Source organism: Felis catus, chromosome A3 (assembly GCF_018350175.1).
Source record: "Felis catus isolate Fca126 chromosome A3, F.catus_Fca126_mat1.0, whole genome shotgun sequence".
Classification (NCBI taxonomy): Eukaryota; Metazoa; Chordata; class Mammalia; order Carnivora; family Felidae; genus Felis; species Felis catus.
Genome location: NC_058370.1, coordinates 43,501,807 through 43,516,637, shown reverse-complemented (window position 1 = coordinate 43,516,637; position 14,831 = coordinate 43,501,807). Strand labels below are relative to the sequence as shown.

At 41.6% G+C, this 14,831-nt stretch overlaps 1 protein-coding gene across 14 annotated transcripts in view; it reads left to right on the top strand.

Annotated features, from left to right (window-relative positions):
• The window catches only part of DZANK1 (double zinc ribbon and ankyrin repeat domains 1), a 71,410-nt gene that overhangs the window by 41,101 nt on the left and 15,478 nt on the right, over window positions 1-14,831 (top strand). For 9 of the 14 annotated variants that reach the window (XM_045053912.1, XM_045053915.1, XM_045053913.1 and 6 more), the window contains 4 exons: window positions 563-655; window positions 9,346-9,528; window positions 10,324-10,488; window positions 11,838-12,045. In XM_045053912.1, the coding sequence (XP_044909847.1) occupies window positions 563-655; window positions 9,346-9,528; window positions 10,324-10,488; window positions 11,838-12,045 (649 nt within the window). The remainder of the gene's footprint in view (window positions 1-562; window positions 656-9,345; window positions 9,529-10,323; window positions 10,489-11,837; window positions 12,046-14,831) is intronic. The other 5 variants (XM_045053923.1, XM_045053918.1, XM_045053922.1 and 2 more) reach the window with 3 other exon arrangements.

Sequence of the window (14,831 nt, the reverse complement as noted above, 5' to 3'; positions counted from 1 at the left end):
TTTAAGCCCTGAGACAGAAAGCCAACAATCATGTTTTCCACATTAGGGGGGAAAAAAACTCAAAAAACTGACACATAATCAGTGTAAAATTTTGCATTTTAAGGCCAAATGAACACTCATTTTCAGTTTGTTTCTTCAATTTGGGTTTTGTTTTTTTTTAAATTATTTTGGGGGGGGCGGCGCCTGGGTGGCTCAGTTGGTTGAGTGTCCGACTTCGGCTCAGGTCATGATCTCGTGGTCTGTGAGTTCGAGCCCTGCATCGGGCTCTGTGCTGACAGCTCGGGGCCTGGAGCCAGGCTGTGTTTCCCTCTCTCTCTGCCCCTCTCCTGCTCATGCTCTGTCTCTCTCTCTCTGTCAAAAATAAACATAAAAAAATTTTTTAAATTATTTTCAAATTTCTGACACTGTTTATGTTGTAATAATTCCTAAACAAATCCTGAGTGTTAAAAAAAAAAAAAAAAAAGGTCAATAGATGGCTGATTGACTGAAAAGACTGCTCAAGGATTTCTTTGCGTGGTTGTTTGCTCAGAGGAACGTGTTTTTCTTATTCTTTCTTTTTAAGGAGAAAATAATCTGCCGCACCTGTGGCACAGGGAATCCAGCTCACCTGAAATACTGTGTCACCTGTGAGGGGGCCCTGCTGTCATCACAGGAGGTGGGTTGACTGCATGTGTCAGTCCTATACGTAGTGTCTGCTAAATGTCTAGTGTTAATAAGAATGAAGAAATGCAACCTGCAGAGGAGGGAAGAAGTGGCAGAGTAGAGAAAGACACTGAAAGCAACATTTCTCAATGTGGAGAGGACTTTCTATATTCACCAAAACAAAGTTGTTTTCAAAGTCTTAACTTCAGGGGGGAGTCAATAAAATCAGCAATTTCTTACAACTTCACTTAGTAACTTTGCATGGAAGGCTGGCAGTAGCCAGTGGGAAAGTGGACCACTTATAATTCTTTCAAAGTCAGAAGTATGTCTTTTTTGACCGTGCCATGCTATTTTTTGAAATTGAAAGCCTGATGGGTACCCATTTCTGGATTTTCTAGCAGCCTATTTTGAGTATTCAAAGTGAAGGAACAGGAGTATGGACAACTTAAATACAGTGAATGGTTCCATTTAGGTGATTGGTTGTTTATAAGATGTTTCTGGTGAAGAGGAGGCTTTAAAAATGACTTCCAGGTGACTGTTGCCCTAGCCTAACGATAGATACCAAAAAGAAGCTGGCATTTACTAGCCAACTTAGAAGAAAAAACTTGCTTCCTTGGGGCCATTGTATATATTTTTGAGTGTTTGGGGGTTTGTTCTCATCTCAGAGAGATTCCTTTGGAAATTGGACAGATGTGTAATGATTTTCATAGGGTCTGTAATATATATAGATGTAGAAATACATAGAACTCTAACATATAGGATGGAGGGAGAGGGATATGAACCAATGGTTGTAAGATTTCTGTATTTTATCTGATGAGGTACAGTAATAATTAATTAGACTGTAAAAAGGTAAAAATCTATATTTTATGGGTTCCTGGGTGACTCAGTTGGTTAAGCGTCCAACTCTTGATTTTGGCTCAGATCATGATCTTACGGTTCATGAGTTCGAACCCCACATTGGGCTCTGGGCTGACAGTGTGGGGCCTGCTTGATATTCTCCCTCTCTCTCTGCCCCTCCCCTGCTTGCACTCTGTCTCTCAAAAATAAATACACTTGAAAAAAATCCATGTTTTAATCACTAGGGCAACTACTCAAAAAGAATGCCAAGAAATACAGAGAAAAAGCTAATGGGAAAATTCAAATATAATTCTAAAAAGTATTCAAATTACCCCCCCAAAAAAGAACAGGAAAGTAGGAACAAAGAAAACAAAACAAATAGGAAAAATACAAATCAAATAATGAAATGGTAAGTCAAAACCAAAACATCAATAATTACATTAAATTTTGTGGACCAAACATTTCATTGGAAGGTAGTGATTGTCACCATGGATTTCTATAAAAAGAAAAAACAGGGACTCCTGTGTGGCTCAGTTGGTTAAGCATCTGTTGATCTCAGATCAGGTCTTAATCTCAGGGTCATGAGTTCAAACCCTGCGCCAAAAGAAAAAAAGAAAAAACAACTCTATGCAAGCCACAGACAAGACCTAACTATGTGGACTAAAAGTAAATATATAGTAAAAAAATTCCATGTAAACAATGTATACAAGAGGGCTGGAGTGGCTCTATCAATATAGGAGAAAATAAGTTTCAAGGAAAAATATATTATGAGAGATAAAATAAAAGATATATATATATATACATATATATAGTGAGATTGTTATTTTGTAACAATAAAAGTTAAATTCATCAGGAAGACATAACAATCAAAAACGTTTATGAGCCTACCAAAATACATGATACAAAAATTGGCAGAATTAAAGAGAGAAGCAAACAATTTCAGAATTATAGTTGGGGGTTTTAATGCCCCTTTCTCAGCATTTGCTAGAACAGCTAGACAAAGGTCAGCAAAGGCAATTAGGGTCTGTGCAACCATTCACTTTGACTTAATTGATGTTTCTAGAATAATGTACCCCCAAATGATAGACAACACACTCTTTTGGACATGGTTAGCATTGAATGGGGGTGTATTATCGGTTCCAGAACAAAGTACCACAAACTGAGTGGCTTAGAACAACAGAGATTTATTGTCTCACAGCTTTAGAGGCCAGAGGTCCCAAATCCAAGTGTTGTTGGCAGTGCTGTTCTCCCTGTGAGGCTCCAGGGAAGGAATTCTCCCATAATTCTCTCCTAGCTCCTCCTCTCCCCTTCTGCTCTCCTTCTTGGATGCCATATATTCATCTGTTGAATTGTTTGATATAATTTAAGGTCCCTGAGGTTTTGTTCATTAGAAAAAAATCTTTTGTCTGGTTCCAGTGGTGAGCTACAAAGCTCTGTGCCAGGTAGTTGGTTTCCTTTTCTTAGAGTGGGTTTCAGGCTTCCAGTCTGGTCACCAGGCAGCTCCACCCTGCCCTGCCCTGCCCTCCATTGTGGTACCTGTACAGGAGTCTGAGACATCCCTTTCCAGAGTCCCAGAAAGGAGACTGAAGGGTACCTAGAGACTCAAACAAATCAGTCCAGAATGATAAAAGAAGGTCACCATCAAATGAGATGATGACCGAGGAGTCAGAAGTTGTCCTAATATCAGCTCCCCAGGTCCAGGTTCCATCAGAGAGCCTCTATGAAGACTCTGTCGAAGACCATGAGACCATGTCCCAAAGGAATCCTCCCAACGCTGCAGCCTCCTGGCAGACGTTCAGGAAATTCCACTATGAGGATGCAGCTGGACCCAGGGATGTCCTCCGACATCTCCAGAAACTTTCTGGACAGTGGCTGAGACCTGATATTCAGACAAAGAGCAGATTGTGGAGATGCTGGTACAGGAGCACTTCCAGGCTGTCCTGCCCGAGGAGCTCAGATCTCAGGCCCGGAGATGTCAGCCTAGGGTCAGAAGCACTGCCACTGGGTTCTTGTGCAGCCTACATGTGAGAAGTAACCAGAGGTTCACTTTGTTGTTTCAAGAGCCAACTACAGTGATGGGGAAACGTGAACCTCAGTTTTTTTGAGCTTGCCTTTGACTAAATTGTAAATAAGACTCCATCAAAACCCACGTTTGGATGTCTGTCTGCCTGAGACTGCTCTAATTCCTGGGACTGAGCTCCAGAAAGAGTTTCTTTAATCCCCTGTTAGGACAACCAGACTGTTGCTTGTTTTTGCTCTGTTGAATGCCTCCTTTTTTGCACTTTCTGACATGCTTTACTATGTTGTTATATATCCAAAGAAGTAATTGCCTCAACTTTCAGAGTTCTTGATTCTTGCTGTGGTGGCATGAATGGAAGCTATCGTAACCCCGTCTAGTAACTCTCATTTGAGATGTCCTTGAAATACTGAAGTTTGGTCCTAAAAATTGTTTTTTCTCTTCTTTACATTGTATAATTTCTTTTTTTTTTTAACTTGTTAATGTTTATTTTGTGAGAGAGAGAGAGTGTGAGCTGGGAAGGGGCAGAGAGAGAGGGAGACACAGAATCTGAAGCAGGCTCCAGGGTCCGAACTGTCAGCACAGAGCCCAACCTGGGGCACAAATCCACAAACTGCGATATCATGACCTGAGCCAAAGTCAGACTTTTAACCAACTGAGCCACCCAGATGAATCAAATTTATTTCTTTTTTTAAAAAAACATTTATTTATTTTTGGGAGAGTGCAAGTGGGGGAGGGGCAGAGAGAGGGTGACAGAGCGTCCAGAGCAGGCTCTGCACTGATGGACTGATAGCAGAGAGCCCGATGCAGGGCTCGAACTTACGAACCACAATTATCATGACCTGAGCCGAAGTCAGATGCTCAACCAACTAAGCCACTCAGTTGCCCCTATAATTTCTTTCTTTCTTTTTTTTAAATGTTTATTTATTTCTGAGAGAGAGACAGAGCACAAGCAGGGGAGGGGCAGAGAGAGAGGGAGACACAGAATCTGAAGCAGGCTCCAGGCTCTGAGCTGTCAGCACAGAGCCTGATGTGGGGCTCGAACTCACGAACCATGAGGTCATGACCTGAGCTGAAGTCGGATGCTCAACTGACTGATCCACCCAGGTGCCCCAATTTCTTTCTTTAAAAAAGTTTATCTTATTTATTTTTGAGAGAGAGATAGTGCAAGCAGGGGAGAGGCAGAGAGAGAGAGGGAGAGAGAGAATCCCAAACAGGCTCCATACTGTCGGCATGGAATCCGACACAGGACTCAAACTCATGAACCGTAAGATCGTGACCTGAGCTGAATCAAAGAGTTGGACACTTGACCGAATGAGCCACCCAGGTGTCCCTACACTACATAATTTCTACTGCTCTCTCTTCAAGTTCACTTACTTTTCCCTTTACCATCTCCTTTTAGCTATTAAGTATATACAGCAAATATTTTATTTCAAATGTGTTTTTCTGTTCCAGAATTTTCATTTGTTTCCCTTTCCATTGTTTCTATTTCTCTCCTGAGATTTCCTAACTTTTTATTCATTATGGGAAGAATGTTTGCCTTAAAATTCTTTTTCCTGGGGCGCCTGGGTGGCTCAGTTGGTTAAGCGTCCGACTTCAGCTCAGGTCACGATCTCACGGTCTGTGAGTTCGAGCCCCGCGTCGGGCTCTGGGCTGATGGCTCGGAGCCTGGAGCCTGCTTCTGGTTCTGTGTCTCCCTCTCTCTCTGACCCTCCCCCGTTAATGCTCTGTCTCTCTCTGTTTCAAAAATAAATAAACGTTAAAAAAAATTAAAAAAAAATAAATAAAATTCTTTTTCCAATACCTGATTTACCCTAGGGTTGGGCTAAATTGATTTTCTTTTCTTTTGAGAGGTATTAGTTGTAATTCATTCCAAGCAATGAATTCCCCAAACCAGGTATACATATTATTGCCTGCTAAAGCAAAGCAAAGCAGAGCAAAGCAGAGCAAACAACAAACCCAGCACTCATCAGAGGCTAGTAACAGAATTCAGAAGCTCCACAAACTAACAGGTATAATGCTAAGATCCAATCTAAAATTCCTTAGCATACTAACAACCAAGAAAACTGGGGGTTTTTTAGAGGTAGGGGGCAGAAATTCTGGTTTCCGTTTAGATATGTTGTCTTTAGCTGAACTGCTTTGAGCATTCTGTGCCTGCATCTTTCAGGGGTTAGGAAGAGATGTGAATACAGAATTTGGGGATCCCCTCTCTGTTTCTTTTCTTTCTGGGAGTTCCCACCTCTTCAGTAGCCAAATACTTCACAGTCTCAGTTTTCTGGTTCTCCTAGTCAGAATTCTGCCCTTTCCCCACTGTTTCACATGCAGTATTTTAGCCCCAGGCTCAAATGAAACTAATTTTGTATAACTCCCCTCCTCCTTGTATGTACTTGTTACAAGAGTCTGTCTGCTTCTGTTCATTCTCCAGTGCCTTCAGAAATTATGAGAAGATTTGATAGTTTTCTGGTTGGGAGTCATTTGGCATGGTCTTATTCTGTCATTACCAAAAGGAAAATCTGCATAGTTTTTTTTTTTAAATATTGTTTTAATGTTTATTTATTTTGGAGAGAGAGAGGGAGAGAGAGAGAGAGAGAGAGAGAGAGAGAGAGAGAGAGAGCGCGAGCATGAGCAGGGGAGGGGCAGAGAGAGAGAGGGAGACACAGAACTTGAAGTGGGCTCCAGGCTCCAAGCCATCAGCCGTCAGCAACAGAGCCGGACATGGGGCTTGAACCCACGAACTGCAAGATCATGACCTGAGCCAAAGTCGGATGCTTAACTGACTGAGCCACCCAGGCACCCCGGTTTGGTTTTTATTTTTCTTTTTTAAAGATGATTTCTGTTACATAATATGTAGTGTGGCTTTTTTTTTTTCCTAAAAAAATATGCTACTGAACTGTCAAGTTGAATAAGAAAACCCATCTATTCTCAAATCAAGTCTGATACAATTTTACTCTTTTGTTGATTATTTTTCTTTTATTCCTCTGACTGAGCATGGTTTCAGACTTTATGTCACGCTCTCATCATGAAATCACACTTTGTAGTTTTCCAAGGTGCTAGAGAGAAAAATAGTGAGATTAAGAAAGCATAAAAAAAGAAGACAGTAGTGCTTTGGAATTCTTGGAGTGATCTTGCTGATAAATTTAAGTAAATTGTCAAGCAAAAAATGTACCTTCTCAGATAATCTGAACTTCTTACATAAATAGTAACATAATTTAAATTGATTTTATTACCTGTCAGTGATGTAGTTGTTTCTGGGTCTCACATCAGCAAAACTGTTTCAGGAACAATTACAAAATTGAATTTGTTTTCAAAATTTGATTTCTATTTGAAAGGTATATCAGAGTTTGGATGTCACAATGAGGGTATATATCATTGAAGTGCTATAAAAGTAATAATGTGTATTCATTCTGATAGCTTATGTCTTTTCTTTGTTTAGCAGCATTACTATGGATGGGTTAAAATAACTTTTCTTTCTTTAAAGCAATATTATGGGAGAAAATTCCACTTGAACTGTAGATGCATTTAAAAAATTTTTTAATGTTTATTTTTGAGAGAGAGAGAGAGAGAACACAAATGGGGTGGGGGGGGGGGGTGGTTAGAGACAGAGGGAGACACAGAACTGAAACAGGCTCCAGGCTCTGAGACATCAGCACAGAGCCCGACATGGGGCTCGAACTCACAGACCATGAGATCATGACCTGAGCCAAAGTCAGACAGTTAACTAACTGAGCCACCCAGGCACCCCTAGATGCCTTTTTTTTTAGTGGATGCATTTAAATAAAAGATCTGAAGGCTTTATATTTATTTTTTTATATTTATTTGTTTGTTTCGAGAGAGAGAGAGAGAGAGAGCACATGTGCTGGGAAGGGGCAGAGAGAGAGGGAAGGAGGGAATCACAAGCAGGTTCCATGCTGTCAGTGCAGAGCCTGATGCCAGGCTCAATCTTGTGAACTATGAGATCGAACCTGAGCCGAAATCAAGAGTCAGATGCTTCTCTGACTGAGCCACCCAGGCACCCCTGAAGGCTTTATATTTAGAAACCCAGATCAACAAGTGTTATATCAAAACCCTGTTGTAGCAGTAGGATAAATTGAAATTTAAGTCTGAAGCAAAAGCGTGTAAAGGGTTTCTCTTTTGATTTGTCCCGAGGAGTCTCGTTCTAATCGCACAGAAATGGGGTAAGGGTAAGTGTATGCAAAGAGAGATCTTCATTGTCAGTCTCTGTGGACATTGAGGGCTAATGAGACCTCTTTCTGTTTTAGGATAGCAGAACAGTCCCCAAAGTAAAAGAGGATATAGCTGGGCAAATAAAGTAACTAAAATATTCATCTTGGAGGAAAAACCATCCTTTAGAAAATGTCTCCCCTAGTGTGCACATTCTTAGTTTTATACACGGAACAGGTGGCAGTTATCAATTGAATCAGTTATTCATTGATTCATTCATTCAGTAACTGAATGACTTCTATGTGCCAAGGTACAAGGTACTGTCTTAGTGGGGAAAAAATGTGAAGTATGCCTTTCCCTTAAAGAAATTAAGATCTAATGAAAAGGAAGAGAAAAGAGAGAAGCTGACATATGGAGCCTGACCCTGTGCCAAGCACGCCTCCATACTTAATTGACATTAACTATCTGAACCCGTCCTACAGACCTGTGAAAAGGCTGCATGGAGTCATGGATAAAGGTCAGGCTTTAGAATCAGATGGCTTATGATCACCTCTCACCTCTGTGTCTCGGTTTCCAACCGTAAAACACACACCTGTAAAACACAGGTGACAATAGCACCCACCTCACAGGTCTGTTGTGTGGTTTGATGTGAGACTACAGGGGCAGTGCTAAGCATGGTGCCTGCATACAGCAGGTGATCACGGAGCAGTGACGAATACTATCATCCTCATTTGTCTCATGAGAAAATCTCTTACTAGTCAATAAATATGTAGCAGGAGCAAAACTTCTCATCCAGGCCTGCCTAACAAAGTTTCAGAAATTCTCACGAAACAATTCTCTCTCCTCAAAATAATTATTTTTGTGTGGCAGGGGTGGAAAATAAATTCACATTCCCAGATGGAAACCAAAGCCCTAAAAAATAGAAGATACACCTCAATTGTGACACCTTAGGTAGCATGGGTCTGCTTACATTCTTTTTTTTTTAATGTTTATTATTTTTGACAGAGAGAGAGAGAGTGCACACACGTGAGTGCACTCGTGCACGCGAGTGGGGGAGGGGCAGAGGGCGAGACAGAGACACAGAATCTGAAACAGGCTCCAGGTTCTGAGCTGTCAGCACAGAGCCTGATGCGGGGCTCAAACTCACAAACTATGAGATCATGACCTGAGCCAAAGTTGGACACTTAACCAACTGAGCCACCCAGGTGCCCCACATTCTTTTTTTTTTTTAATGCTTATTTATTTATTTTGAGAGAGAGAGAATGCACGTGAGTGGGAGGGAGGGGCAGAGAGGGAGGGAGGGAGAGAATCCCAAGCAGGCTCTGTTCTGCCAGTGCAGAGCCCAATGTGGGGCTTGATCTCATAAACAGTGAGGCCATGACCTGAGCTGAAATCAAGAGCTGGATGTCTGTCTAACTGACCGAGCCACCTGGGTGCCCCATACATTCTTTCGTTAAAAATGTTGTCATAGTAAATCAGGAGGAGGCTTACCATGTTTGGTATTAAAGATACTGAGGAATATCAAGATGCACGAGCCACTGGTTTCATCTATTTGCTGTGAAGTAATATGTCCTCTTTGTACTAATGTTTCATTAGTAAGCTTATCATAGTTTTATTTTTTGGGGCAAAAATACCTTATTTCCAGGGTTTGCATTGATCTGGGGATTTTTTTTTTTTTCTGGATTCAGAGGGGGATTGCAGAATCTAGTATTGATCTGCCTATTGATAAATGCCATTGCATTCAGCAGCCCATGCGCAGTGGAGATAAAGCCCCTCCTCCCCCCACTCAGAAAGGGGAGACCATTTCCTGCTCCAAGTGTGGTCGCAGGAATCGCCCGGAAGCTTGCTTCTGTGACTGGTGTGGAGCCACGGTGGGTATTTTAAATCTGAGTTTCTTGGTGCTGAGGCTTCACCACCACCCTAGAGAGGCCCAGCTCCTCCTCTTCCCCTGCCCTACAGAAATCACTCCTTGCGATTTGAAGACTACCACCTATTTACCTAAGACTCCGGAGACAGAGATACTTCTCTTAAATTGAGAAAGCTCTGTCATTGCTGATTGAGGTTAAACTTTTCCTATTTCTATTTGACTATTGGTATTTCTTTTATGAATTGTCTGCTTACTTTTCTAATAAAACACTCAAAGTCATTTATTCAAATAAGCGTTGCATGTAAATAATACAAAAGGTTTCGTGTGAAGGGTTAGTCTCCCTTCTCATCCCAGGCCTACAGAGCCTATCCCCAGAAGCAGTCACCGTCACCTAGTGTCTGAGTGTTCTTTGAGCCGTTCAGTGTGCTAATAAGTAAACTGGTAGTTTACTATGAACACTGGCTCAGTTCTTTTCACCTAGCAATATGTCTTATTTGTAGCCTCTCATTCGTGGTTCCGTAATATACCACTTTCTGTATGTACCATGATATATTGAGGCCATCCCTATTGCTGGACATTTAGATGGTTTCCAGTTGTTTTCTGTGGGGAATGGTCTTAAATATACTTGCTTTGTGTAATTGTTCATCTGTAGGACAAAGTCTAGAAGGTAGACTTGGGGTCAGGGGTATAGGCATATGTTATTTTGATGGCTGGGGATTGTATGGTATGAGAATAACTTACATGGGAAAATTAGGACTCTAATATTTATGAAGATATAAAAATATTTTCTATCCTCTAGCCAGGCATTTCTGCCTGCTACTCTGTTTGCCCCAAATGTGGGGCCAGCAATCACCCATCTGCCCGATTCTGTGGTTCCTGTGGTATTTATGTGAAGTCCGTGGCAAGACTGAGCATGGATAACAGCCTGGCTCTTGCCGCTGGAGAACTTCGCCCTTTTGCTGAGGTGAGGCCTCCACTGTAGTAAGAGCTGGTGCCTGGGGAAGAGCTTAGGACTCTGAATTTGTGTTCTCTACCTTGGGGATCAACCCGGGGAGAGAGAGCCAAAATACAGACTTTTCACATGGATTTTCAACTAGGTGTGTAAGTCAATTCAACCAATTCAAGTTTTCAACACTCAAGTGATTTCGTCCGCATTCAAAGATCTAAGGGTTTATCTGTAGTAGATTGAGGTCTAATTGCATTTGGAAGACTAATAAAAATAACGTAAGTTGATATAATGTCATGAAGGAGAAGTGGATTTAAAATACATGAGACAGAAAAAAAGTAAAATAAATACATGAGACAGAATGTCCTTCTCGTGCATTTCTCATGAGGCATACTAGGAACGCTGCTCCCATTGTTTTATGTTTTAGAAAACTTATATCAGGTGTATGAAATTGCTGCTGCTATTTAAAACAACTGCATATAGTTTAAGGAAAATCTTACAGGGTTATTTTCAGAATGACTTAATCTCTAACCAGCTTGATATTAGCCTTTTGTGAATTTCTCTAAGCTAGATGAAGACTTTTCAGGTTTCTTTTTAGGTCTTCATTAGAAGAATGTGAAGATTGATAGTCCTTAGAATGCACATGCACTCAGTAGTTTTGCACTCATTTTTAGGGAGTTCATGGCCTTCTTAACCCAGACTGAGACTTATGGATCCTGGGAGTGTCAGTAGCCCATATTGACACCTTTGTGCAAATGAGACCAAGGGTTCTTTCTTCAAGACACTAGACTGCCATCTGTTGGAAACTGATTGTAATATACTAGTTTTGTTAGACATTTTCTTCCACCTACCAGAAAAACTGTCCTAATAAATTTGCAAATATATGATGCCTACCATGTGAATCTTAGCTCATTAGATGCAGTGATGTTGTGCAGTACACGACCTACACAACCTTACATGATGGTCCTCTCAAGTTCCCATGCCCAGATGCAGGAGTGCCTCAGAGAAAATACCGGTCCCCAGTAGTTGAGTGTGGATGAGTAGTAACTCCATTGGATTGTAGAACTGAGAGGATAGATTTCTTTAGGGCCTCGGGCAGCAAGACAGGGAATATTAGTTTAGTTGATTTGTTGAGTTTGAGATAGTAAATGGCCAAGCAGAAGAGGCTGGCTTTATGGGTCAGGCTGGGAGTTCCTGGGAGAGACAGACCAAGGAAGGTGAGGCAAGGGCTGAAAACCTCTTTTTAGTTCAGAGTACAGTTTCTTGGAGATATTTTTTACTTCTGATTAGAATTCTTTTCTATAAGTAATTATGAAGAATTAATGAAATTATATTCTAGTATCTTATGTTTTCTGCCTTGCTCATAGCCCCGATCTGCCTGGCAGTCCCTAAATGTTCCTTTGCTCAGACCTGAGGCTGGGACTCGGAAGGACGTGGGCACACAGACTACTGGCCTATTCTACCCATCTGGTGCACTACTAGCCAAAAAGGAACTGGAAATGGCTTCTCAAAAGCAGAGGCAGGAGAAAATGAGTGACCATAAACCTCTCCTCACAGCTGTCAGCCCAGGAAGAGGTGAGAGAAAAAGTACACTTTCTTGTCAGGAGGGAATTCCCTCTTTCTCTGAAAGAAAACTGCATTTTTTTTCTTCCTTTAGCTTTATTTCTATACATAAGTAAATCCCTTTGGGGCGCCTGGGTGTCTGAGTCGGTTAAAGCATCCTACTTCAGTTCAGGTCATGATCTCACGGTTTGTGAGTGCAAGCCCCGCATCAGGCTTTCTGCTATCAGCACAGAGCCCACTTCAGATCCTCTGTCTCCCGCTCTCTCTGCCCCTCCCCCACACCTCTCCTAAAAATAAACAAACATTAAAAAGAAAGAAGTGGGGTGCCTGTGTGGCATCCAACTTTGGCGCAGGTCATGATGGCATGATTCGTGACTTCGAGCCCCACGTCGGGCACTCTGCTGTCAGCTCAGAGCCTGCTTTGGATCCTTTGTCCCCTTCTCTCTCTGCCCCTCCCCCACTGGTTCTCTCTCTGTTTCTCTCAAAATAAATAAATTAATTAAAAAAAAAAAAAAGTAAATGGGTCTCCTGGGTGGGTCAGTCTGTTAAGCGTCCGATTTTAGCTCAGATCATGATCTCACAGTTTGTGGGTTCGAGCCTTGTGTCGAGCTCTATGCTGACAGCTCAGAGCTTGGAGCCTGCTTGGAATTCTGTGTCTCCCTCTCTCTCTGCCCCTTCCCTGCTCGTGCTCTCTCTCTCAAAAATAAGTAAACATTAAAAATAAATGAATGAATGGATGAATGAATGAATGAATGAAGTAAATCCCTTGGGGTGCCTGGGTGGCTCAGTCGGTTGAGTGTCTGACTTTGGCTCAGGTCATGATCTCATGGTCCGTGAGTTCTATCCCCGCATTGGGCTCTGTGCTGACAGCTCAGAGCCTGAAGCCTGCTTCAGATCCTATGTCTTCCTCTCTCTCTACTTCTCCCCTGCTCATGCTCTGTCTGTCTCTCAAAATAATAAATAAACATTAAAAAAAAAAGTAAATTCCATTGTTTTTCTTTAGGTAATTTTCCTTTGTATTATAGCTCTTCCTTAAACTTTTAGCACTCTGATGTTTTGACTCATAGCCCCATCATCTAGTTTGTAAATCAAATAGCACATATGGATTGCAACTATGATGGTAGAAATGTTGTTAGTCTGTGTCATTATTCCTCTCTGCCAATATCTCTCTCTTTTTACTGTTCTAAAATTCACATAACAAAATTCACCATTTTGACCATTTTGAAGTGTACAATTCAGTGATAGTACATTAGCAGCAGTATAGAAACATTACCACGTCCAGAACATTTTCATCACCCCAAAAGTAGTCCTGATACTCTTTTTTGTAATCACTGCTCACATCTCCTGACCCAGGTGCCTGGCAACCACAAATCTACTTCCTGTTTTTTATTTTTTAAATTTTTTTTAATGTTTATTATTTATTTTTGAGAGACAGCGTGCAAGTTAGGGAGAGGCAGAGAGAGAGGGAGACACCGAATCCGAAGCAAGCTGCAGACTCTGAGCTGTCAGCACAGAGCCCGATGTGGGGCCCGAACTCATGAACCGTGAGATCATGACCTGAGCCAAAGTCAGATGCCTAACCGACTGAACCACCCAGGCACCGCTACTTTCTGTTTCTATAGATTAGCCTGTTCTGGACATTTCCTGTAAATGCATCTCCTGCTTGCCCACAAGAAACCAGAAATCCAGACTCTTGTGACATCTCCCAACTGTTAAATGGTGGCAGTTAGTGAATTCAAGTGTGTTTAAACCCTGTGCAGACTGTAGAAGGGCACAAGGGAGTTTTTGGAATGATGGAAATGTTCTATGTTTTGATTGGGATGCATATGCTTGCTGGAATTCAAACCGTATACTTAAAAGTTATCTCAATAGGGTTAATTTTAATAGAATAAAATAGGAGTGGCTGGGTGGCTCAGTTGGTTGAGCGTCCAACTCTTGATTTCGGCTCAGATCATGATCTCACGGTTCATGAGTTCGAACCCCACGTTGGGCTCTGGGCTGACAGCACAGGACCTGCTTGAGATTCTCCCTTTCTCTCTATCCCTCCACTGCTTGCACTCTGCCTTTGTCAAAAATGAATAAATACACTTTTTAAAAAGATCTATATTTTAATCAATAGGGCAACTATTCAAAAAGAATACTGAGGAATACAGCTAAAAAGCTAATGGGAAGATTTAAATATAATTCTAAAAAGTATTCAAGTTACCCCCCAAAAAACCCCAGGAAGATAGGAACAAAGAAAACAAAACAAATGGGAAAAGTATAAGTCAAATAATAAAATGGTAAGTCAAAACCAAAACATATCAATAATTACATTTAATTTTGTGGACTGAACATTTCATTAGAAGGTAGCAATTGTCATCATGCGTTTTGAAAAAACGAAGAAACAGGGGATCCTGGGTGGCTCAGTTGGTTAAGCATCCAACTCTTGATCTCAGCTCAGGTCTTGATCTCAGGGTCATGAGTTCAAGTGCCACACTGGGGCTCCATGCCAAAAGAAAAAAAAACAAAAACAAAAACAACTCTGTGCAAGCCATAGACAAGACCTAACTATGTAGAGTAAAAGTAAATATATAGTAAAAAACACGCTTGCTGAAATTCAAACTGTATGCTTAAAAGTTATGCCTCGGGGCGCCTGGGTGGCTCAGTTGGCAGGGCATCCAACTTCAGCTCAGGTCATGATCTCATGGTTCATGAGTTCAAGCCCCGCATGAGGCTCTGTGCTGACAGCTCCAAGCCTGGAGCCTGCTTCGGATTCTGTGTCTCCCTGTCTCTCTGCCCCTCCCCCACTTGCACTC